The 24,491-nt window shown below is 37.1% G+C and overlaps 1 protein-coding gene across 1 annotated transcript in view; it reads right to left on the reverse strand.

Moving 5' to 3' along the window:
- Positions 1-24,491, reverse strand: part of LOC121528845 (golgin subfamily B member 1-like) — a 55,245-nt gene that overhangs the window by 22,543 nt on the left and 8,211 nt on the right. Inside the window, exons 5-21 of the mRNA XM_041816513.1 lie at positions 24,205-24,315; positions 22,922-23,077; positions 22,617-22,796; positions 21,679-21,801; positions 21,136-21,249; positions 20,136-20,439; positions 19,453-19,568; positions 18,904-19,021; positions 18,714-18,805; positions 18,466-18,616; positions 9,070-9,176; positions 6,381-6,585; positions 3,934-4,067; positions 3,249-3,296; positions 2,755-2,864; positions 818-986; positions 619-723 (exon numbers count right to left, since the gene is read on the reverse strand). Of these exons, the coding sequence (XP_041672447.1) occupies positions 619-723; positions 818-986; positions 2,755-2,864; positions 3,249-3,296; positions 3,934-4,067; positions 6,381-6,585; positions 9,070-9,176; positions 18,466-18,616; positions 18,714-18,805; positions 18,904-19,021; positions 19,453-19,568; positions 20,136-20,439; positions 21,136-21,249; positions 21,679-21,801; positions 22,617-22,796; positions 22,922-23,077; positions 24,205-24,315 (2,343 nt within the window). The remainder of the gene's footprint in view (positions 1-618; positions 724-817; positions 987-2,754; positions 2,865-3,248; positions 3,297-3,933; positions 4,068-6,380; positions 6,586-9,069; positions 9,177-18,465; positions 18,617-18,713; positions 18,806-18,903; positions 19,022-19,452; positions 19,569-20,135; positions 20,440-21,135; positions 21,250-21,678; positions 21,802-22,616; positions 22,797-22,921; positions 23,078-24,204; positions 24,316-24,491) is intronic.

Genomic DNA, 24,491 nt, shown 5'->3' on the forward strand with positions numbered 1-24,491 from the left:
AAAAAGGCAACTTCTTCACTGCATGACCGTGTATCACAGAAATTAATCCCATTAGAGTTGCGTTTAAATTACCTAATTTTGTCGTTCTTACCAGCCTATAAATACAGGTAATGTAACTGTTATATTGCATGTGAACATGGTACAAAGCTTCAGCTGTAGGAATTCTGCTTTTAGTCCATGTTGTAAAAATAAAAATAACTGTGTAAAATTGTTCCTGGTGAATACTAAAATAGATTAAAAACATCCTAATTTTATCATGTTGAATGTAAGGAAATAAAAATGTTAGGTGCTTAAAATATTTGAGAAGACCTCCAGACTTTCATTACCTCTTGGTGCCAATTAAAAAATTTGAAATATTTAAATATTTCATGCATTGACCAACAGAAAAAAAAATACAGAATTCCCTTATAAACTCAATATTTGTGCATTGAAAAAGATATATGGGAAATAAGTTTGTTTTTTTGGTCAATGACTAAAAGTTGGCCTTTAAAATCTGAGTGAAAAAGAACCCTAATAAAATTGAGATCCAGCCATAAAAAAATCGTGATATGAATTTTTTCCCCATATTACCCATCCCTACTTTAAGTAGTACAGTGATGTTCTTATTCATAATCCCACCTTCTCCTTCAGCACATTCAGCTTCTGAGTGACGTCAGCGACTTCTGTTTTCAACTCAGAGCGCTGTTTCTCTGAGCTGCTGAGTTTCTTAGAAACGTTCTCAAGCTGCAGAGAAAAAAAAACACTGGACATTACCCACTGTTGAATGATAAGCAGTGAAAATGAGAAACAAGATTGAAAAAGGAGACAGAAGTCTTACAGTATGCTCCGTCTGAAGAAGTCTGTCCGACACCTCTTTAAACTGAACTTCTTTTTCACTCAGAGACTCTCGCAGGCTGCTGATGAGCTCGAGTTTCTCAGACGTCTTGGCTAACGTGTTCTCCTTCTCAATGAGAGAACTTTCCAGACACTCTTGTGTATTACTCAATCTGAAAAAGAAACAATAAAGCAAGTTCAATTAAAACAGCGTTGGGGTCGAAACCCCACTGGGGGTTGCTAAACACTGAGAAGGGTCTCCAGATGCCTTAAAAAAACTCAGAACATTTTTAAATTACACTGTTGCCAGTTTAAACCAATTTTGCCTAATTCTAACCAATTTTTATCACTTTCCCCCACCAATTTTGCCAATTTAACACATTTTTGCAACTTAAAACCTGTTTATTGTCTATTTTGAACCTTTCCACCACTTTTTTTCTGCCTGTTTTTGCCACTTCTAAACCAAATCTTGCAACTTTCTTCCTATTGTTGGCTCTATTGACACAATGTTGCCACTATTAACCCCTTTTACCACTTTTTAAGTCACATATCACAATTTTAAATGCCCATTTCTGCCAGTTTTTGAAGATTTCTGCCTCCACTATCCCTGTTTTGCCAGATCATATTATCATCCAATTTCACCAGATTTCCACCTATTTTTGCCACTTTAACGCTGTTTCAGCCACTTTTGAATCCCCTTTTACCACTCAATATGCCCATTTTAACCACTTTAACCAATTTTTGCCATTTTTGGTTATTTTTTGCCACTTATCTATTTTAAGCATTTCTAACCCATTTCTGCATTTTTTAAAATCTAATTTCACCACCTTTCCCACCATTTTTTTGCCATTATTAACCCATTTTAGCTATTTTTAACGTATTTTAATTCTGTTTTTAACAAAAGGATTTACATTTTTAAGAGAGCTACTTTCTACACAAATGAATCAAAATGTGTTTCTTTAATAAGAGTGGTTATTATTCAGGTTAAATATGAAATACCACAGTTTAACTTTACAATGGACCATGATTTTGCTGGGCCCCAGAAAGCTCTCCCATTTCCCCCCAATGGGCAGACTTGTCTGCACATAACTATTCTTGAATGTTCATGGCCGTGTTCAGCTACCTTCAGGTACAGTGGGGGTCCCCGGTCTCTAGCACCTTTATTTTGGGGGTCGTGTATGAAAACATTGAGAACCCCTGAATTAAAACATGTCTTGATTGGTGTATTAAAAAGCTTTCTTTAAAATCCTGTTGTCCTGGGAGGAATTTTTGGTGTGTAAATCTTAGCACTCCCTGTGCATGTACTGTTTCATGTGTAAGCAGTTTCATGATACAAAAATCTCATCATGCTTTCTCTTAACAGTCTGCAAATCTCTGTCAGAAAAATGTACAAACTAGAATGGCCATCTGAGGTGGCAGACACACCTAAGCAGAGCCACCGAGGAACTCACGCGCCCATTGATTACTATGGTGTTCAAAATTCGATGTCTGAATAAAACTGAACAGGTGCGAGGATCATCACCAAAATCTAATCAATTCTTCCCTGTCACTATCCCAATATTCCCTGAAAGTTTGGTGAAGATCCGACTTTCTGTTCACGAGTTATCTTATACACATACAAAGAAACAAACAAAGAAACAAACAAAGATACGGAACCCTTTACATAACCCCCTGCCGATTTCATCGGCGTGGGTAAAAAGGCTTTTCTCAAAGTGTGGTGTTAGTTTTTATACCACTTCCCCCTGCAGGAGGTTTAGGACAAATTACTGTGAAAGTGCATCTTTACGCTACTAGCCTCGTTTGCTTCTGTAGGTTAAAGAGGCCTCAACACTCATTTCAATCTGCTTCATAGCTGTCTTAAGCTATGTCTCAGGATCTTTAAAGAATATGTTTAAAATTAGAGAGAAATGTGGCTGGCATTCCTGCTGCTGATGAACTTACCCTTTGAGCTGTTCGTTGAGACTGTTTACCAGCAGCTGATGTTTCTCTGCATCTCTGCTCTGCTGACTTCTGATGCTGGCAAGCTGGCCCTGTAGTTTCTCTGACTCATTCTGTGGTGGCAGAAAAATAAAAATCAATATGCAAAGATGAAACTGTTCATGGCTGGACAAAGAAATCACCACTGCACACAGACGTGGACGACTGCAGACCCGCTGGAGAAAAGCATCAAAGGAGAGTTGTGGCTAATTTCATTGTTGTGTCGACATCACCTGAAGAATTGTGGATATTTCCCCCTGCCTGGTTGTATGAAAACAACTACGAAATTTATGATTCTGGCACATATTAATTCACCTGTGATTTGTGACACCCAGGAGGTCTGCGACACAACATTTTTTTTTAAAAACAAGAAGTGTTTTAAACAAGCACACCACACAGTTAGCCATCACCGCCAGAGGTGCCCTCTAGCGCACACATTCAGGAGAGGCCCAACACACCTGAGAGACCCAAAACGGCTGCTCATCTTCATCTACATCAAACGTCACCTGTGTTAGAAGGGTTTGTTACAAAATCCTAGTTTTCCAGGAGGAAACATGCAGATTCACTCACTGTTACTTATCAGTAGGTAAGTCATTGCTAGAGTTGGCATTTGCACAGCAGAAAGGTGAGTTCAAACCAAAAAGTAAAGCCAAATTTTCCCTAGCATGAGTATTACCTTTGGATTAGTCATGCTTTCATGCTTCTCTGCTCATCTGAAACAGCTCAAATCTTAGTTGGTCTCCCTGATCTATGTCCAGACAAACCTCCCTGCCAACTCAAACTCGAACAAGTAAACAAGTGCCAAGTTTGATGACCTGTTGAAGTGCTTTTCCACTATGTGCTACTGGCCCAATTTGTCCTAATTTTGCTTATTTGTCTTCTTTTTTCCCAGGGATTATATCTGATACTTATTTTGGTACCTACTCTAGCATGTTTATCAAATACTTAAATGTGATGTAAAGACACTGCCGATTACAGAATGGTCAGAGCATAAAGTCACTAGGAGCCCTTCTATGTTTTGCTTTTGGTCTGAACCCAACTTTTGCCAATATTCAATAATATAGTCACTTGTTTGATTAGACTCTGGAGTTACTGTGTGAGATATTGTGTGATTTTTGATGTGGTTGTGTGTAATGATGTTACCTGCAAAGACTCAATGCGAGCTTGCAGCTGCAGCCGATCCTCAAGGTCTTGACAGCGCTCCTCCAGACTCAGTATCTGCTCCTGAAGCTGGTTCCTCTCCAGCTCTAGTTCCTCTACGACCGAACGCAAACCATCTGGAATCATCAGGAAAGAAAGAAAAACTGAGTTAAAGACATAGCAAGCCAACAGGAGAGGAGATTAAGAATCTATTACCACTGCATCTCTAAAATGATTAATTCTGCATAATCCCAACAACAGATTACGGTAATACTTCTGCCACTCTTACTTATACATCTACAAAGACACTGGTTTTAATCATTCCTTAATTTCTCTTTTTGTTGAGGACCCACATCTTCAAAATCACAAAAACTCAACACTTCCCGCAGCAGGATTTCAGTAATACTTGTGCTGTAGGGCTGTCACTGTTTATACAGCAGTGAAAACTATCATCCAAACTGACAGTATTTAAAAAGTAAAAATAAATAATTTGATTGGAAACAAAATTTAAATATATATAAGCTCAAAGCCTTGTGCTTAGTGCTAAAGAGGGCATGATTAAAACATTTTTTTCTGGCTTCTTTGTTTACACAAATGACTAGAGTTTCACCATACCAGATTTATAAACCTCCGTTAATTCTAGAAAAATTTAATTATTTCAATAAGAGATTTGATCCTACGGCAAAAAATATATGTCCTATGCATTTAATATTTGCCAACTTATTGTTCGCACATTGAATTTAGACTGTTAATTTTCTCTATCGCTTTGGGTTAAATTGTCCCTGAAGTACTGTAGTTTAGGAACCTGCTTCACTCACATCCTATCAATTATTAAAGAAGCAGAGATTGTATTGAAAATTATTGAAAATTAACAAAAATTGATAACCTTAGTGTAAACTACAGATGCACAGATACATCAATTTAACACCGGTACTGACCAAGATCAGCCCTTTTGATTTAACTTGGCTGTTAGCAAATGATGTGGGTATGAACCAATGTCAGTATTAGATGTTCATCTGTTCTGATGTATCCATTTTATCCAGGCATCTAGCAGATCAAACAGCTGATTTAGAAAATAGATTCATTATCAAGTAAAAGGTATGACCAATTGGTCAAACTCTGATCTGTTTTTGTGGTCAAACATGAAAGAAAATGAGCCAATGTGAGTGTTTTGCACCAAGGGAAGTAATGAAAAATCCACTGGAATCAGTATCAGCCACTGGCTCAACTTTTTTACAGTCACTGGCCTCAGCCAAGATTTTTGCAATTAGTATCATCTTACCAGGGCAGAGCGAATAATTCTGTAAAGCTGGGTGTACATGCTGCAAATTTAATCTAATTCAGCCATGGATTTAGAGTCGCACAACTCACTCGTGACAAATTTCAGTTGGATCATGCGTTGTTACAAAAGCCACAAATGACCCAGCCAAGACCCAACCAGCTGCCCCTTCTGGTTGGATGCATTTCTGACATGATTGATATTTTGGAAAAAATTCCCAAAAGTTGAGGATTCTCTGCTCTTGCTGTGGGAGTGTCTGGAGTAGTGTCTTAATTCACCATGAAAACAGCAGGACTAACTAATGCCCTGGGACCTGCCCTCTTAAAACTGTGACAGCACTACTGGTAAACTAGTAGAAAAGGTGGGAAAAATGGAGGAGAATCAGTGGGAAACAAAATCAAGGGACATAAAGTCTTTGATAACATACTATTTCTTGCAAACAATTTCATGTAACAGTTAAAAGGAGTGTTTGGGACATTTATTTACTGAGAGACAGAAGGAGAAATGAGAATTCAAGGTCTCAAATATGTTCAAGGTTTCAACCAAAAAGTACATCAGTCAGTTTACTAATTAAAGCACAACTTTTTGATTACATTTACATTTTTTTTTTCTTTTTTTGCATCAATTTTTCACACAGTTACTGATGTATTTTGTGATTTTATGACAAGCAGAAGCGTAAAAAGGTAAAACGGGATGAGAGGAAATGAAGAAAAAAAGGAGAGCATGCAAATAATGAAAAAACAAAACTTACCCCAGATGAGGTCTGGTCACCTACACTAATATGATCTCAAAAAAATCAGTGCATTCGGTGGACTAATCCCAAAAAACACTAGCCAGCTCAACCAGCATGCACGTGTCCAAAGAAAATATTGTAAACTGATGAAAATGCACACTGATGAATTAAGCGAGAAGTTTCTTGGGTAACAAAAATTTCCAAGTATCATTTATATAAAACTCTAAAAGAGTATGGTTTCAGTTTTCTGCAGTACAACAAGCTGATATTGTTAAAGATATTGACCCAATTCAGAAAACCTAGATCTTAAAATTCACAAAAGTTGCAGGTTAGACAAATAAAAAAACAGACAAATAAAAAACCAGACAAAACCAACCAACAGCCACAATCTTGTTAAAAAAGTTTGGAGTGTTATGATGAAAACGATGAAAACTCAACCCAAAGGCAACTGAAGTTTCCCAAAGTGATGTGCAGATGACCGTGTGCATGCCGGTGTAAACTGTCTAGCAGGTTCCACACCTGTGTCAGGAGAACTGTACTCGGGCCACCAACCTCCCATGTTCTCTCCTTCCATCGGGGTCGTGCTCTCTGAGGTGCTCCGTGGGTCCTGGAACGGGGCCTGCCCGTCGAATTCAAAATCCTCCTGAGAGTGGACAGAGATAATTTTTAAAGTCCTCAAATACAGAAAGATAAACTTCCTCAGCTCCATTTCCAGCACACAATAAAGCGATGCTAAATTTTTCACATATTAAAAAGGAAAATAAATACATGTTTCTAAAAGTTGAGCATTTATTCTTAAAAGCCTCTGGCTGATGTAAGCGATTAAAGCAGTCATTAACTTCAGGACCCTGGTGTTCAAAGTCATCCAACGGCATTAACGCTATCGGATAGGGTCAAATCTTGAATCAGGTTGTGCATAAGCCAAGATCAAGTAATCCAAATCTGGATTTATTTAAATAAAAACATCAGTTTGTGTTGCTCAAAACTCTTTTAAAAGGATTGTGATAACTTTGATCTTAAAACAAAACAGTATTTTTGACCCAGTCAAAGGGCTGAATTTGCTAAAACATTTAAACTGGTAAAATAAAACAGTATTTTGAAGAGAGAGCCAGTTTTCAAGACTTCTGAACATACATTTCACATGAGAACGCTGTTCTGCTTCAGTGACAAAGTAGCCCCGTTTGCATTAAGGGTTATAAAAAATTAAAGCATTTGTCATCATAAAATATAAAACATTTCACTAAACAGTTTGAATAAATATGATAGTCCTACTTTTGCAGTGCCCCTGTAAACAAAGTATAGTGACCTTCCCTTTCAAGAAGTGGAACTGTGAATTTGTTGATCAGTATCAAAGTTTTCATTGAGAAAGTGAGCTAGGTTGCATGATTCTTGTTTAAAAATTGTGGAACACAAATATTTTTGTTTCAAATCATTTTCATCCAGATAAAACCTTTTAAAAAACAGGGACCAGCATTTTCTTTTTCATTCATTGCCTCAGAGTAGATCTTTTGTGTCCCTTCAAGGAAAGGCTGCTGTCAGCTTCATCAAAAGTGTTCGAAGAGGGAAGAAAACTCTGTTACTTTGCTCATTTTTGCCTTGTTTGTTTGACTAGTAATTAAAGTACAAGATACCCCTGCAGTTTCTCTACATGTTCTTTTTGTTCCTGTAAACTCTGTAAAATCTGTTATTTTTCAAGCTTAGGCAAAATATATTGCTGTAGTCGGTAGCTGTAAAATATTCTAATCAAATCCTCCAATTCCAAGTAGTTTTTACTCTATTTTTTACTTGCATACTACAACTTAAACTACAGAAAGGAAAAACAGAATCTGAGTGAAGAAGGTAACATGGGTAAGGATGCATTTTTTAGAGTTTTAGTGCCTCGTGACTTAACAGCTGATGAAATGCAGTGAGTACATGTAGGCAGTGAAAGTATGGCTCTGTGAGTAGAAGAATGTCATTTTCTTAGCAAATAGAAGTAGATAGTAGAATAGAAAAGTATCAATAAAGCATTAGTCTATGAGAGGAAATATTTAAAACGTTATGCAAGATTATGGGACATTTATCTCTATTGAATAACCAGTATTATCAGGACAACTATCAAGGCGCTTTAGACGGTCTGGTCAATCTTGGCTGATCTTCTTACAGCCCTCCACTGTTGTCAGGGTTTACTTGCGTCCATCCGGCTACATATTCAGCCTGCCAACTTGCAGGAGAAAGACACTTAAAAACGCTCTTATCCTGGCTGCCATTAGCTATTTAAATCATAGAAAAATCGTGAGCTCATTTTATTGTGTTTATTGCAACTTTAATTCTTCTATGTTGTCATTTATTGTTGTTCTCTGCATTAATTTGTTTACCTGAATTGTTGGCAAATTGCCCTTAAAGGGATAATAAAGACAACCTTGAACCATGAAACAGTCATCTGTCAAAGTATCAAACATGTGGGGCGCGCCGGAAGTCGAGTGGTTTAGGCATGCGCCATGTACGCAGGCGGCCCGGGTTCGAATCTGGCCCGTGGCACTATTTCCTGCATATCTCTCCCCACTCTCTTCCCTGTTTCCGACTCTATCCACTGTCCTATCGAAAAAAGGCCAAAAATAAATCTTAAAAAAAAAAAAAAAAAACAGTATCAAACATGTTTAATATTTATGATTCTGGATTGGACTTTCCAGACAGAATACCTGCAACAAAATGAGATCAGCAAGACCTGGAAGCATCACCAACCTGATGTTACTCAGTTTTCTGGCTCACATAACCAACACTACACCTTCATCTCAGCCCGGGCTTCAAACTTATACTATTTCTTGTTTTTTTTATTTTTGCTGCAACTGTAATGCATATCAGGACAGTCAGCTAAGAATTTCAATCGTCTTGCATGTTTGTTTTGCTTTTAAAGTCGTGTTTTATCACACAAGTTTGGTTGACACCTAATATGATGAAAAATCATTTGAAACTGCCCTCATGTCTGTAGTCTCCCATGATTTTAAAAATGTCTTGTGCGTGGCTAATCTAGAGTAGTGCAGATGGCACATGAGAAGATGCTACCTTGTTGGAAATATACATGTATTTAACAATTATTCAACAGTTTGCTTGTATAACGATGGTGCATGTCAGTGCGTCCACCTACCTGCAGACTTCGTTGAGCTGGAGCTGTCAGCTTCTTGGCTCTGTGTTGGCCGAGCCCCCGAGCTTGAGCCAGCTCCTCCTCCAACTCCTGCTGCCGAGAGGCCAGTGCTGGATCGGAGCAGCCAGGAAAGAACCAGTCATCCTCAATCAGTTTTGTGCCACAGGGAAAGGGGATGTTTGGTTGGATTGAGCATGTATTTATGGATGGGGGTGGGGGTGGGGGGTGAAATGGGTAAGAAGGAATGATGGAGGCATGAAAGAGGACATATGTTGAGGACAGGATGGCAGAGATGGAGTGCAGATATGTGCTGGAAAAGATGATGGTGGTGGTTTGGGTGAAATGGGTGATGAGGCACTTCTAACACCAAAAATGGACTTTGAAACACATAAAACAGATCCAAAGCAACACTAGAGACAGGTTGTGAGAGAAGTATGGAGACCAGACTGAGAGACTCAAGGATGAAGAGGCAAACGTTACTTAAACTAAGGATACGTTCATACTTTTTTATTTGCATTAGGTACCTGAGAAACACTTTACAAGCAACATTCTGGTCAGAGCCATGCACACCTAATTTGCATTGCAAAGGATAACAGCATTCAAACATGTGGGAGAAGGGAAGTAAAAGTGGCTGTGGGAGGAAGAAGAGGGCCTGTTTTCATGAGTCACCATCGTTTCAGTTTAACAGGGAGACCAGAGAGTTATTTTAGCAACACAGGGCAGGTGCAGATCTGAGGGGGTTCTTTCACTGATTTAATTTTTCTTTCAGTTTTCATTTAGCAGCAAAGGATGCAAGCAGGGAAAGGCCAGATTGATCAGGCTGAACAAAACATGTTCCCATCTGTTTTGTGACAACAGGCTGATTTTGAGGTGTAGGGAGGGTAAAGGGAGGGAAGCTCGAAGCAGAGGGAGGAGCAGAAAGAGAAAAGGAGTTCAGTGGGTTAAGAAGCAGCAGTGTGGATTCAGTGTCAAAGCAGGGAAAAGCGGAAGATGGCTCATTCCAGAAGGATGAAGCATATACTGCCATATTATTTTCCCATTATAGTAGATGTAACTGCAACATGCAAATAATCAGACGGAGAAAGACAAATGAAACACTGAACTTGGGAGTACAATCTACAAAATATAATCCAACTGTGTCTTTGTATGTCTAACAGCTAGGGCTGCAACTAATGATTATTTTTTATGTTGACTAATCTATCAATAAATTTCCCGATTAGTCGATTGATCACGATTATTTGACGTACTATTTTGGATCCCCATTTTACGTAAATAGTTGCAATTTAAATAGTAGCAGTTCACATGCCTTGCAGGTTACAAATAACTAAAGGATGGCTTTCTTTAAAGTGACTGTTATGTCCCTAAAAGTAAATAAAGCAAATAGCCCATCCAAAGTCCAAAAGTACAAATAAAGCTTAATGTAAACAAATCAAACTTCCAGCCCAAGTGACTGAACAACAGATTTTAATTTCTTTAAACTGCAGTGCAGGAACAACATGTCAGCATGTTCTGGTGTGAGGCTGGCTCTCTTCTTTAAGTAGTGAACTGCAAGTACAGATGAGTTTTTACCGGCCGGTATTTGATTTTACCAATATCAAAAACAATAATACGATTAGTCGACACTTGAATTTATGTGTCGACCAATTACTATAGTCGACATAATCGATGATGGCAACTAATCGTTGCAGCCCTACTAACAGCTATTTTGGACCAAAAAACTTGTACAAGACATTATGCAGCTGCTTCTGTTTTATCTGAATGTTCAAATGAAACCAAGTCAAGTTGTCTGGGTAGGTTCTCAGTCATCCAGGACCAGATCGAAAGGGCCAACTGGACTTGGTTAAATTTCTTCAAGATGAACAAAAATGACCATATGAAAGTGATCTGGCAGAAGGATTTTGAGGAAGATATTGAAGGCACTAAATGGGAGAAAATTGTAGCTAACTGTGGTAGATATGTAAGGGAGGCTAGGAGTAAGCTTACGCAGTATAAGATAATACATAGGTATTATTATACACCATCCAGACTGTACAGAATGAAATTGTTGAATGATGACCTATGTTGGAAATGCAAACTTGAAACTGGAACATTCTTTCACTGTGTTTGGGATTGTTCTTTGGTCAGACCCCTCTGGACTCAGATTCTAAACATTTTAAGTAATTGGTACGGTTCAGAAATTCCTTTAAACCCAGGACTTTGCTTATTGGGGGATAAATCTCTAATACCGAATATACCCAAACGCGAGTTCTCTATCATTATTGTGGGCACAATAACGGCCTGCCGGGTTATTCTGAGACATTGGAAGACATCAAAGGTCCCACAAGTGAAGGAATGGGTCAGTGCAATGACTGAAACTGCATCTTATGAATGCATGTTGGGTAGGCTAAATGATAGCTGGGGGGATGGGGCGACCCCTTGGGACACCTTCTGGGATTACATAAAGGTGGAGGATAAAAATTGATGTGCTGGTCGCCTGTTATGAAGGGTCTTGCAATTTCAGTTAATCCCTGTAACTTGATTATGGTTAATGTTAAGGTATGTATTTTCATTTCTAAATGGTAACACATGTTTATGTCTCTCTGGATTAAGGCGATGAAGTCTGTTTCTGGAATGTATGTATAAGAATATGTCCTGAAGCAAAGCATTCTGTAACATGTACCATACCTGCAAGAAGTTCAATAAAAAACTTGAATTCCAAAAAAAAAAAAAAAAAAAAAAAAAATTCTTCAAGATGTTTCACCCCTTCTCTGAAAAAACACAGAGCCAGAAATACAAAACCCTTCCAGCGATCAGGTATTTACAAAATCATCTAAGATAACACTAATAATGTTTTTTTTTTTCTTTTCTTTCTTTTTAGATTTAGTTTTGGACTTTTTTGGACTTAAACTCCAGTCCTTAAAACTAAATTCAAAGTTAGAGGATGAACAGATTTAAGTTTAGTTCTTAAAATACACTTTAAAGTCTAAAAAAATATGATGAATAAAGACAAAGACTTCAGCTGATGTAGGTCTGTTTGTCAAGCCTAAAACTCCTAACTTATTTGTTCGTACCGCCGATTTTTACAGCTGATGAGGGCAGATTTTCAAAGTCAAGTTACTGGTTGTAAATACTGGCAGAAATTTTCATATCTGCCAATGCCGACATCATGCTGATAATATCATGTGTTTCTAATTATATTTCTGGCTTTCGGGTTTAGATCTGAAAAATTCATTTGGAGGAGAGGAAAAACATCTTAAAGAACCCTGTACCAAATCCAGTTCCCCTTTTGGATCTAGCTTAGGATGTCTGCATGCTCAAATGTCTATACTTTCAAGAGAACTGACAACGCAATCCTTTTATCATTCTTCAGTTTTCTTTTGCAGTATTAGCTCAATAAATAACTAATAAAGATCTCTTTTAATCTATCTTTGATGCCCATCTCCGTTAAATACGCAACCAAATCTACAGCTTTCAAACTGAAGTTTGTTCTCACAAATTCTCACTGATGAAACACAGCAGAATGAATCATCAGTTTGCCAGAGCATTTTACCTACATTGACTACAGTGTACAGACTCAGAGGATGTAAGACAAAAGGAAAGATTAGTGCTGCTTATAAAGTGGATAGTCCTGTGTACTAAAAATACAAGAATAAATTAATAAAAATGCTAAAAATCAATAATTAATAGTGCTGCCAACGCATCTGTTAAATGACTCAGTGTTGCGCCAGAAAGATGCATCTGCTGTGGCCCAGAGCTGCTTACATCACACACAGACAGTTAGGCTGTGCGTTATACACACTCAGACGTCTGAATTTGTACTGTACAAACGAAAGTAACCCTTACTTGTAACTATAATGGTAATAACTGTGATTTCCAAAATAAGATGATGAATGTTTAGCAGCAAGTGTTTTTCCACAACTAGGAAGAAACTTTGGAAAATGAATAACTGCTTTTTAAAACCCTGAAAAAACACAAGTTTTGTTTTGTTCACTGGCTAAATTCTTAATGTCAAAAATACAAATTAGTCCAATAATAATTATTAAGATACTCCAGCTAGCATGAGTGGTTAGCTTTATTTGGTATTTGAACAAACCAGTTTGAGCACCTCAGATTCAAGGGGGTGGTAACCAATTACTTGTCCAAATATCCCTGACGTGTGTAGTGTCAACACAATTATTTTACTGCTTCTGATCAAATCAGAGCCTCCCTCATCTTCAAAAGTACATATGGACATCTGATATCTAGAATTCCAGTGGCTGCCTCTGACAGCATACCCACAAAAGCCAATTAGAGCAAGTAGACCAGTAAGTATCACCGACTGATGTTGCGATATTTCAGTGAAAATATCCTCCCATCTCTGCATTTCTTTTTCTTCTGAGGTCACAATTTATCACCTGAGTTTCTGTGAGCTCTCATGTCTGTTGTGAGATCTTTAATACAGACAGCAGATGTCTGTACTCATGGTCTGGCTGAATTGCCTAGTGTGTGCTTCAATACAATAATGAAAATCAGCTTAAACTGTCTTCATGTCTAGGACATCCTACCCTTATAAAATTCGTTAAGATCTGAAAATTGTCTACTGTGTAGCCAGCCGAGGCCATCAACTCTTTATCTTATTTTGATAAACTAAAATTTACGGGACCGTGTGAAAAGAACTTAATAATATCGCAGGCAGCAAAAAAAATCAGAAAGCAGAACACAAAAGGGAAATGATGTTGGTGAGTCTGTAGTCACTCTGTCTTAATAAAGATGTTAATTAGAGCAGTGGTTCTCAACCAGTAAAGCCTCAGGAGCCACAACAAACTCAATCATGAGAAATGCTGACCATAATCTCTGTCAAAAAATATATCCACCAGATTTAGCAAATGAAAATTTGTTCACATTTTGATCTCAGATGGTTAGAAAAATGTATAAGCTCATATTTTGTCGCCATTAGACTCAATTAAAAAGCATGCGGGGTACTGAAACCGCAAAAGCCACATCACAGCTTTAAACAAACTTTAAATCAACTCCAGTACCGGCATCATCAGCAACAGTGGCAACAACTGTGTTAGTTTATTTGCTTCCCAATGATGCTCCACCTGAATAAATCACCAAAAATGATCCGAAGAGCTTAGATTAAACTGAACGAAAAACAGACAAAAGAAAGCCGCTTTCTGGTTTTTAGTCAGTGAAGGAAGAAATTGAAATGACAAAAACACTTCAGACTGAAGTAATCATTTGAATAAGGTGTAATTACTGTGAGGGCTTTGAGTTGAGTTGTGGAGATTTTCGAGACTCATTACTGACACTATGTTCATTAAAGTCTACTCCACTTCATTGATGAAGTAATTTAACAGTCAGAGGCACACAGAGCTTATTCAAATCAACAGCCTCAATTAAAGTAAAATGGACCATTAGCCAATTCATTTTAGAGTGAAAGGTTATTCTATCTTAAGAAAACAATGAGAAATATGGGAGTTTCACGCTCAGTAACATAGCTTGATGTCTTTGAAAAGGGCGCCATTCGCTTGAGTTTGCAAAAATTTGATCAATTGTGCTTAAGTTGATCAATGTAGATATCACAGGAAACATTTATTTACACCTCATTAATCAGACTTTTTGATATCCAAACCTCGTTTTGTATTTGCTTACTATTTGTACTTCATTAACTTTTTATGTCTGACTTTAATCATTATTATTTCAGTACATTTGAGGCTTTTTCTTACACTCCTGTGTTTAATTATTATTTTAATTTGGTGTCAAAGCCTGTTTGTTGATTTGGTGCTCTCTGTAGTTAATTTTTCTGTCTTGTTTTGTGTTGTATGTCTTTAAATGCCTTTGTATACGATTCAATATCATTGTCAATGAGGATTGTCTTTAAATGATCTTTTGAGAATAAATACAGGTGGATATCTGTTTTTTCTGACTCATTTTTCTGGTTCTATTTTTGCATATTTTAAACAACTAAAAGTACAAATACTTTCAGCCAGAATTAACAAAACAAGCTGTTAGGGCTGCAATATTAGTTTTGGAGAAAAACTATCTTAAAGTGTTAAACTACACATTAAAAAAAGATATTTATTAAAAAAATAACCTAGTTAAAAAAAAAAAAAAAAATACGATCATCCCAAAAACACTCATCTTTTCAGTGTAAATGAGAATAAGTGATGCTCAAGGTAATCATATTTTAGCTATGGCTAAGACTAATCTATCAGAATGACAATTATTAAGTAAACAAACAATCAATTCAACTTTAATCTTATAAAATAAGGATTTAATCTCAGTAATATTTTACTATAATCTTGTGAATTTAAGACGTAAACCATGAAACATGAAGACTTTTCTCAAAGATATTACAATTACTATAACTCCTACTTTGCTTAAACTACTGTTTGTAGAGTAGCCTACATCATAGACCAGTGGTTCTCAACAGGTCTTTCCTCAGGACACACCACCAACTCCTTAGTGAGCAACTATGATCCAAATTTAAATTTTTAGATTTAAGTCATATTCATTGAATGAAACTTTGTGCTGTTTGAACTTCTGACAGTACAGAAAAAAACAGTGACTGAAGAAAATAAAGAAAAGTTTCCAGGTAGAGTATCAAAGAAGACTCCTGAAAGTTTCTGGAATCCTTCACAGAAAAAAATCCCAAAAGTTTCCGGGAACCTTCCCCCATGTTTCCAGTGAAACATACTGAAATATTCCTGGATATCTCCTGAAAAAAGACTGCTGGAAGGGTCTGCAAAAAATCCAAATAATTACTCTTAGATTTTTCTTTTTTTTTGCCCTGTACACTTTTGCAACCCACTATAAACAGCCTCACGACCCAATTTTGGGTCCTGACCCACCAGCTGAGAACCACTGTCATAGACCATTTCAAGAGAGTACTACATTTGAAAACAACTGGAAAATTCTAGTTTGACAAGTGATCGCTGATACATTTGCTATGTAATAAATATGTTAGTTTCTTTCGTTGCTTTTGCTCTATAAAATCATTTGTTGTTGGTGTTTGTGTAGTTTTGTGTTTAGTATCTGAGAAAAGACAAAACTTAGTCCTCTTCTTCCCTGAGTTACTCTAGCCATCCCATCAGAAAAGAAAATGATGGTGCAGTTTGATTTAATCTGATACCAGGACATTACACTCAGGATTATCCCCACAGTGTTTTAGTGGCCACACCAGAAATCAATGTAAAGAAGACACAGAAGGACAGGAGAATGGAAAGGAACGGAAAAGAGGAACAACACAGGAGAGGGGAGGAAAGGGAAAATAAAATGGCAGACCCTGAAGTGAAGCTTGCTGCTGTACTGCCTGCAGCTCAACCCAGCAGAGGTAGAAAAATCAGGGTAGCTGCAGGCAGTACAGAGAGCAAGAGCTGCACTGGAGGTTACGAGGAGCCTGCATGCACAAAACTGATGGGAAACTGTTCTGAGTGGCTGCTCCCATCCCTGGAGCAGGGGCTGGAGAGGGAGAGTGAGGGGGGCGGAGGTCCACGAGATGGGAGGCACCACAGGGCAAACCAAAAGCTCCCGGTTAACAATGGTGAGGAAGGGGAAAAATTAAGAAAAAGAAAGTAATGTTCAGTCAGACAACAGAAGACACGTGGTCAACAGTCAAAGACAAACTTAACATCTCTCTGTGATAAAAACATGGTGGGGGTGCTGTTGGTGATATGGTAAGGTTAGAATAACTTAAGAGCCAAAAATGAACTGAAATTCAAGTGCATCATAATAAAGACCCTGAATTCAAAGTGTGTCTGACTGAGTTTGATTCTTTTTAAATAAATGTAAGTGATATTTTTCAATTCTGTGGTTGTTTGAAAACGGACAAAACAATGCATATTTTTACACTGTAAAAAGTGAGACTGATAATATCTCATAAAATCAACTTTTTGAAAATTAAAATTAAAGGATTTCAAACAATTTCTAACTCAGATCATTACATCTTGTGATGTATGATGTATTGTCATGTTGAAACAAGACATAATATCAAAATCCTCTCTTGCTTCAGCCATATGCTTCTTTCCTGCAGCAGATGACAAGAGAAGCCAAAAGCAGATAGCTCCCTCTTATGGTTGAAAAAGAGCTTGCAATATACATACACAGTATTTATACCCTGCATGATAAGTTCACTCAAATTGGTCACATCAGCCTTTTAAATCTAATTACAAGGTACGATTACATTTGGACTCCGTTAGCATTTAGTATTTTGAAAAAGTGATTTTATTTAAAAAAAAAAAAAAAGTTGCAGCCTCTTTGGCTTTATTTGAATGTTAAATTTGATGTCTGCAAGTTTGTTTTAGCAAACTTCTTAAAAGTATCTTCAAGGGAACTAAAAGGCAACAGTTTTATCATTCTGAATGCAAAGGGCTTCATTTTGTTTGTGGAATATTTTTATAATGATTTATGCATTAAAAGGTCATATTTCTGTGTCTGTGCATATTTCCAATCTACTGTCTCCAAGGAGAGGTTGCTTGAGTTTGCATTTTTTTTTTCCTGCAGAGACTGGCTTAACATCACTTTAAGTTCTCTGGCTTTAACTCAGCATGACAGTTGTGTGGTTTCTGTCTTTCTGTCTTTTATAGAGTTGATGTTTTATTTTTTTATAGTTTTTTTTATAGGTTTTAGTGTTTTGCTTTTATATCTTCCGTGTTTTACTCCTGTGTTGCCTTGTGTCTGCTTTTTATTACGATAAAGCTTTAAGTTAAATATTTAATGCTTTAAGATTGGTAAAAAAAAAATTGGATAAAAAATGTGCACTGGATTGGACTGGATAAATATCAAACAAATGTTCACTGATAACATCAATCTGAACAGAAAAGGACACTAAGTCAATATCTTGATACTGATTTGAAGCTTATTTACCCCTACGAGTAGTCTTTTGTGTTATGTTTTTTGTTATTTGTATCTATTCATTTCTTTTTTACTTTTTTTTCTTTGTGCTGCTGCAAAATTTTAATTAGATCTCAGAAAATTCAACAAAAGATAATCTTATCTTTTCTCAAATTTGGGTAAGTATAACCTCACTAAAGGCTTTCATAGGGAAGACAGTGAATGAAGGAGGGATTCCTCTTATAGGATGAATTGAAATGCAATAAACTATGTGGCAACAATGCATTATTTTCTTGTAGTTATAAAGAAAAAGTTGTTTGTTACATATTTGTAGGTTAAATGTTATTTTAAGGAAGAAAAAAAGCACATTTGTGTGTTTTAGCTTCTGTAAGCAGATTAGGTGTGCATCAGGCAAGTGCACCAAAACAGCTCCAACATCCGATTGAGAGTCTCTATAGGACAATGATGAATAACCAGACCTTTCACTATATTCCTCCTCTGAAAGTTACTTATGGATGCCGAGTGGTGAAAAAATAACTGAGCCAGAAACTTGGCCAACCTGCAATCTTCATGAGCTTGTGTGTTATCCTCTGTTGACACTCTTACCCTCTCTTTCTTCCTCCATGTGGCTGATGCGGAGCGCCATGGCAGCCTTCTCCTCCTTGGCCCGGTCTCTGGCACTGACCGCCTCGGCTACCATCTCCTGCCACTCCAGCACCTGGCTCTGAGTGTCATCAGCGCTGCCTGACTCACTTGTCTGAGATCAGAAGTAGCAGAGAAGTTACAGGAAACAGAAAATTAACGGTTTTCTTCAGCTGCAGAGGGAGCATGTTGAAAAAGGCTGGATCCTTTACCTGAGAAGCAGCCCTCTTGGTGAACTGCTCCAGGTCTGCTTGTAATGTTCTCTGCTGCTCCTCGTATACAACCAGTTTAGCCTCCAGCATTTCTAAAAGGAACAATTGAAAAAGCACAGTTAAGTTTGGGATCAAAGCTAACAATAATGATGGTAAACAGGCATATAGTTTTGGAGTAAAATGTCAGTACCATTCTTTGCTTTGAGCTCCTCATATTGCTCCACTTTCCAGAGGTTTTCCTCCCTCTCCTCCTCCAGCGCTGTGATTTGACACCGCAGGGCATTCAGATCTGGAGGGGCAACCCCAGCCTAAAGAAAAGTAGACATATTTTATAGCATAAATGGTGCATATAGGAAAGAGAAAGCACACTGATCTCTTACATAATATAGAGAAAACATGACAAAAGACAGGTAACCATGACAACACATCATGTAGCATTCAAATTCAACAAAAGGCAAACATTCTCTTCCACCCCATTATTAAACTAAACATACAAAACTGCTGCATTTTGCTGTGTCTTTCTATTGAATGAAATGTACTTTTCATTAAATTAAATCAAATGTTCTTTTTGAGAATGTCAAATGTATGTTTTTATTGATTTTTTTTCGGAAATAATTGACTTTAATATTTTCATCCATCTATTACTAATAGGGTTGAGTTTCAATTTGGAAAGGAGTCAAAGGTCAACTCTAAAAGAAACCTATCAAAATTCAAACTTAAAGCTGAAATATGTGCTCGCCTGGCTTTTCTTTAACTCTTCTTCCAACTGTCTGATCCGAGATTTAGACCAGGCTTTCATTTTCAGGAACTTTGCCTCAGATCTGCTGGCTTCTTCTGTTTTCTGCTTCGCTTGGGCTGAAAAAAACAGAAAGGAAAGAAAGTTTGATAATGTGGGATGTCAGGAAATTAACATGCCACATTTATATATATACATTATATTTGAATTAAATTGGAATTGTTTTCTCTGAAAGTTCAGTAAAAGATTTTCAAGCAAGATTTTTCCTCTAAATGTTAATGCTATTTGGACAGGAAAATCTATAGCTTAAATACAGTATCTTCAATTAATAATATGATTTAAAAACATATTTTATACAGTTTTACTGAATTGGCTGTTAAACTCTGCAGATAATGTCTCCTTAATATTGAAAAACCCTTGTTTGTATATATTTGGTCATAAGCTAAAGTCCAGTTGATTGTTACAAGTGATTGTGCACTTTACTGACCTAACTTTGATAAAATCAAAAGGCCATTTTCTAGTTTGCTTTATCAAACATTTTCAATTATCCGTCTTTGCCATTTTCTAGTATAAAGTTATCCACAAAGTCTAAAATGTTAATAACTAATAGCTTAAGCATCCATGAAATTTACTCTGACTCTTTGGAGCACTGAGATTTGGTTAATTCAACATGAAGAACAACCAACCTTCAAGCTCAGCTATTCTTTCCGCTGATACAGACTCTGCTGAGATGCTTCCACTTCCCGACACCTCCTGACTGGCAGGTGGCGCTGTTACAGGGGCCCTTCTCAGCTCCTCCAGCTGCCCCAGGAGGTCCTGCTGTGTTTGGGCCATCTGAGCCTGATGCTGCTCCGTCATCCTCTGCACCTCCACCCTCTGCTTCTCCATCAGGTCCCGAAGCTGTGCTCTCATCACATGCTTCTCCGCCTCCATCTTTGATTCCAGGCTCTCTCTTTCTACTTGCAGCCGTCGCAGACGCTCTGTGAGTTCCTGAGGGAGGAGAAGAGCAGGACAAAAGAAAGTCTGACCTGGACTTCAAAGGAAAGACAGTTTAATTCTGACATATTTTTAGAGGATTACGATTAGCTAGACCAATATTCAACCCTCCACTTTCCTACAGTTATTTTTGCTCCAAATGACAAAGTGGTACAAAAATGTGAAATTGCATTTTAGTGTTTTAGTGCTTAGTCTGGATTGTAGTGTGTATCGGTGTGTAACAGAGCTAGAAAAAAAAAAAAACAAGGAGAAAAAACAAGGCAGAAGTAGCTCATCAACTCCCTTGTTGTACAAGATAAAATTACTTTATTGCCAATGGAGTCTGGTGGTTTGGAAATATTTAAAGTGCTACTGGTTGGAAAAAAAGGAAAGTCAGTTTTTATAAAATTCTTTTTGTAAAGATGTCAGTGTCAATTACAAGAAGTTTTGAAATTCTTTTACTCTGAGTGGGCTCAGGATTACCAGTAGACACTGCAGCCCACTTCAAACAAATGAAAAAAATGTTAGATTTCATATTATTTTTGACCCCAAGGATGAAAAACATAGAGACCAGGTTTTTAAATTCTGTGATAACATCATAATAAGTAGAGAAACTCTTCAGTAAGTACCAGTAACAACCAATGATCAACACATGTCAACACAAAACTGCAAAAATAGAAAACATTAACGTAAACAGATGATGTTCCTGACCTTTATCTGTTGGTCCCTGCCGTCCACCTCTCCCTGCAGAACATCAATGACCTGAGTTTTACCCAGAAGCACCTCCTCTTTCTCGTGAAGCTTCTGTTTCAGAGCCTTCAGAAGCTGAAGAGGCAAAAGATGTATTCAACAAGATAAAATAAAATATTTGAAGTAAACAAATCAGCTATACAATATTCACAGCATGAAAATCAGGTCAGCAACCCAGTTTAAGGACAATAATTTACATGCATACTGACATTTAAAGTGTTGTACTAATATCACAGGTCAAAGCAGCAGTATGATAAAGGTAAAGAAAGCTCTCTTCACTTTTTGACAACATACTTTTTTTGCAAGGATTTACATTAATAGCCAATGCTTTTGCTAGTGCTAATGAGGATCCTAATAAGAAAGAAAGAAAGAAAGAAAGAAAGAGAAAAAAAGAAAGAAAGAAAGATTTATAAGAATAGCATTAAGATAAGGGAAAGGCCATGCAAAACAGCAGAAGACAGTGTTTTCTACAGTGATGACTTAAGAACTAAATGTTGTCATTACCTGCTCTAAGTCTGCACTGGCATCAGACTTAGCTGCAAGCTTGAAGAGCTCCTGCTCGTGAATCTGGTTTATCTCCATCAGCTGGTTATCTTTCTGAATGATGATGTCTTTGAATGTCTGGATCTGAAAACCAAGCAGAGGTTTTATCTCATGAGACATAAGTAATAAACAGTTTCATTCTGCATAATTATACAACAAGGAACCAAGCAACAGCAACCTTTTATATATAACAAAGTCCCACCCCAGCCAAAACTAAAATATAAGCCAATCAATATCCAAAATCTATTCACAGGTCTTTAAAATATCTTTTGAAATATTCTTGTGATTAAGGCTGTGTTTGGAGTAACTTTATGAGTTTCACATCTCAGTCGTTGGGGAAAAGGTAATAATATCTCTTTTTGCTAGACAACTTGATTAAGTAGAAGGAAAAGCTTCCTCCAGCTTAATAACTACAGATTTAAGACCTTATACCTCATAAATAGAGATCTGTTAGACTAAAGAGGATGTGCTCAGAAATTTTAAGTAAAACTGCCACCATTTCCATCTCTTACAGAAATACAAGCCACTGATATCAAAATGCTGGACTACTAAAACCATGAAATCTCTAATTTTATTGTTTTTTATCAATTACTTTTACTTTAATGTAGTGTATTTCAACAAAATCTTACATCATACCTCCAGTTACTTGTTGAGTTTATATAATGTGGTATAATGTGGTTCTTCAGTAAACTGAATGGCTTTAGTCAATGGTACATAAATAACTTAGTATGATGGACTCTAATGAGGCTGGAAAAAGGAAATAGAGTTTCTGTGATTGGTGGCATCTTTATAACAAAAACTGCAAATATAAGCGCTTTAATCTCCAATAAAAGTACATCTGCTTGTAAGCATTACACTACTTTTTGCCCGAGGACAAACTGAGTGATTTGAAAACTTACGTTCTGTTTGTACATGCTCTCCTTCTGACTGTACTGCTCCTTCTCCGAGTCCAGCAGCCCTTTGAGGCTGTCTGCCTGCTCCTGCAGCAAACTGTAACGCTCCTCAGACTCCCCCACCTTCCTGGTCAGACTCTGCACCAACAGCTGCAGCTCCTGCATTGCTCCACTGTCCTCCGTCACCTGAGGGTATACAGCACGGCCGAGAATAAATGAGAGAATGTGCAATATTCTGCAGAAAAGGTGAAGCACATATGAGGAGAACTTAGGGAATAGTAAGATGATTTTAAGCCCAAATTCTGTATGACCTTTTGCTGTGGTGCAGGTACAACTGGCTGATCTCCTCCTAATGCTGTCTGCAGATGAACAATATAGGCCTCTTTTTCTGCCAGCTTCCTGTCTTTCTCCGTCAGCATGGCATCCATTTCTTCACCTCGTTGACGCTGAAACTCAACTTCCTTTGTCTAAGACAAAAAAGAAACACAGCTCATTAGGGTATATAAAAACAAAGACGACTGTTTTTTTATTTTCTGTCAAAGTAAACCTTTCCATCTCTGTACATAGCTGGCAAATCATTTAACAACTGGGCATGTGATTGGCTGATTAGCTATTTGTGTTTACAAGCAATTGAACAGGTGTATCTGATCAAGTGGCTTGTGAGTGTACACTTCACTTGGTGCAAACACGTGGACTTGATATTAAATCATTAAAAGAAACATAGAGAATATAGATATATTTTTTGCCTAAGCCCAAACAGTAATGTTAGCATGGTATTCTGATAAGTCTCAGGCAAAAGCAGGAGTTTGAAGACTGAATTAACAGAATAGAGCTATTCCAAAAATTGTTGCACCTTTTATTGATAAAGACCCCAAAATATGTATAACAAGTGTGTGGTTTTCCTAGAATTAACAGGATTACCCTTTGCAAGAAGCTTTCCTGAATCTGTTTAAGTTCAGTTTAAATTCATATAACTTTGTTTACCAATTGGGAACTTCATTTGTATAAAAGAACGGGTACAAACAAAAAAATTCTACAAAAACAGTTTACAGATTTGTCCAAGAGATCTATCAATCAGACTTCAGGAAGGTTAAGCTTGTTTTTGAGCATCTTAGAGCAGGGATTCTCAAACTTTTCAGCCTGTCATTCCAAAATAAAGGTGCCAGAGACCGAGGATCCCACCATATATACATATTTAAGAATTTTTTAAACATTACTTTCATTTCAGTACAAATTCCACCAAATGGCCATGGTTTTATTTCATATTTAACTTATTTTATGCATATATTTTAATAAAAATGAGTAAAATATATAATTTCTTACCATTTAAAAATATTCTGTTTTTTTAAAGGCATCTGGCAACCCCCTTTCAGTGTCTCGCATCCCCAAAGGGGGTCCTGAACCCCAGCTTTATAACCAGTCTTAGAAGACACATTGAATTTTCCTCTTTTAAATGATTTAAATTCTTCTAAAATAAATAAGTTCTTTAATATTTACTTTAGCCATAACAAAATATGCCGCTAAGGGAAAATTACTCTTCATAAATGTTCAACTTCTTTGTATCTCATTTTGCTCCAAAATATACAATTCATACCTTGTTTTCCAGTTCCTCCCCTCTTTGTGCAAGTTGCTGCTCTAACTCCTCAACTTTCTTCTTCAGCAGGACGATTTTTCCCCGACTGGCTTGATCCCCTCCTTCTGACCCCTACAGAGAAACAAAGAGATAACACTGTAGAATTAAGCACACATTACACAATATTAACAAGAAACAGGGCTCAATTAGTTATCTTAAATGAACTGTAGTGTTAGAAATATCAGCTTCATGGGACAACGACTGATGCACAGTATGGAGATACTGTGCCCCCTAGTGGCACAAGTAAT

The sequence above is a fragment of the Cheilinus undulatus genome, linkage group 1 (genome assembly GCF_018320785.1).
Source record: "Cheilinus undulatus linkage group 1, ASM1832078v1, whole genome shotgun sequence".
Classification (NCBI taxonomy): Eukaryota; Metazoa; Chordata; class Actinopteri; order Labriformes; family Labridae; genus Cheilinus; species Cheilinus undulatus.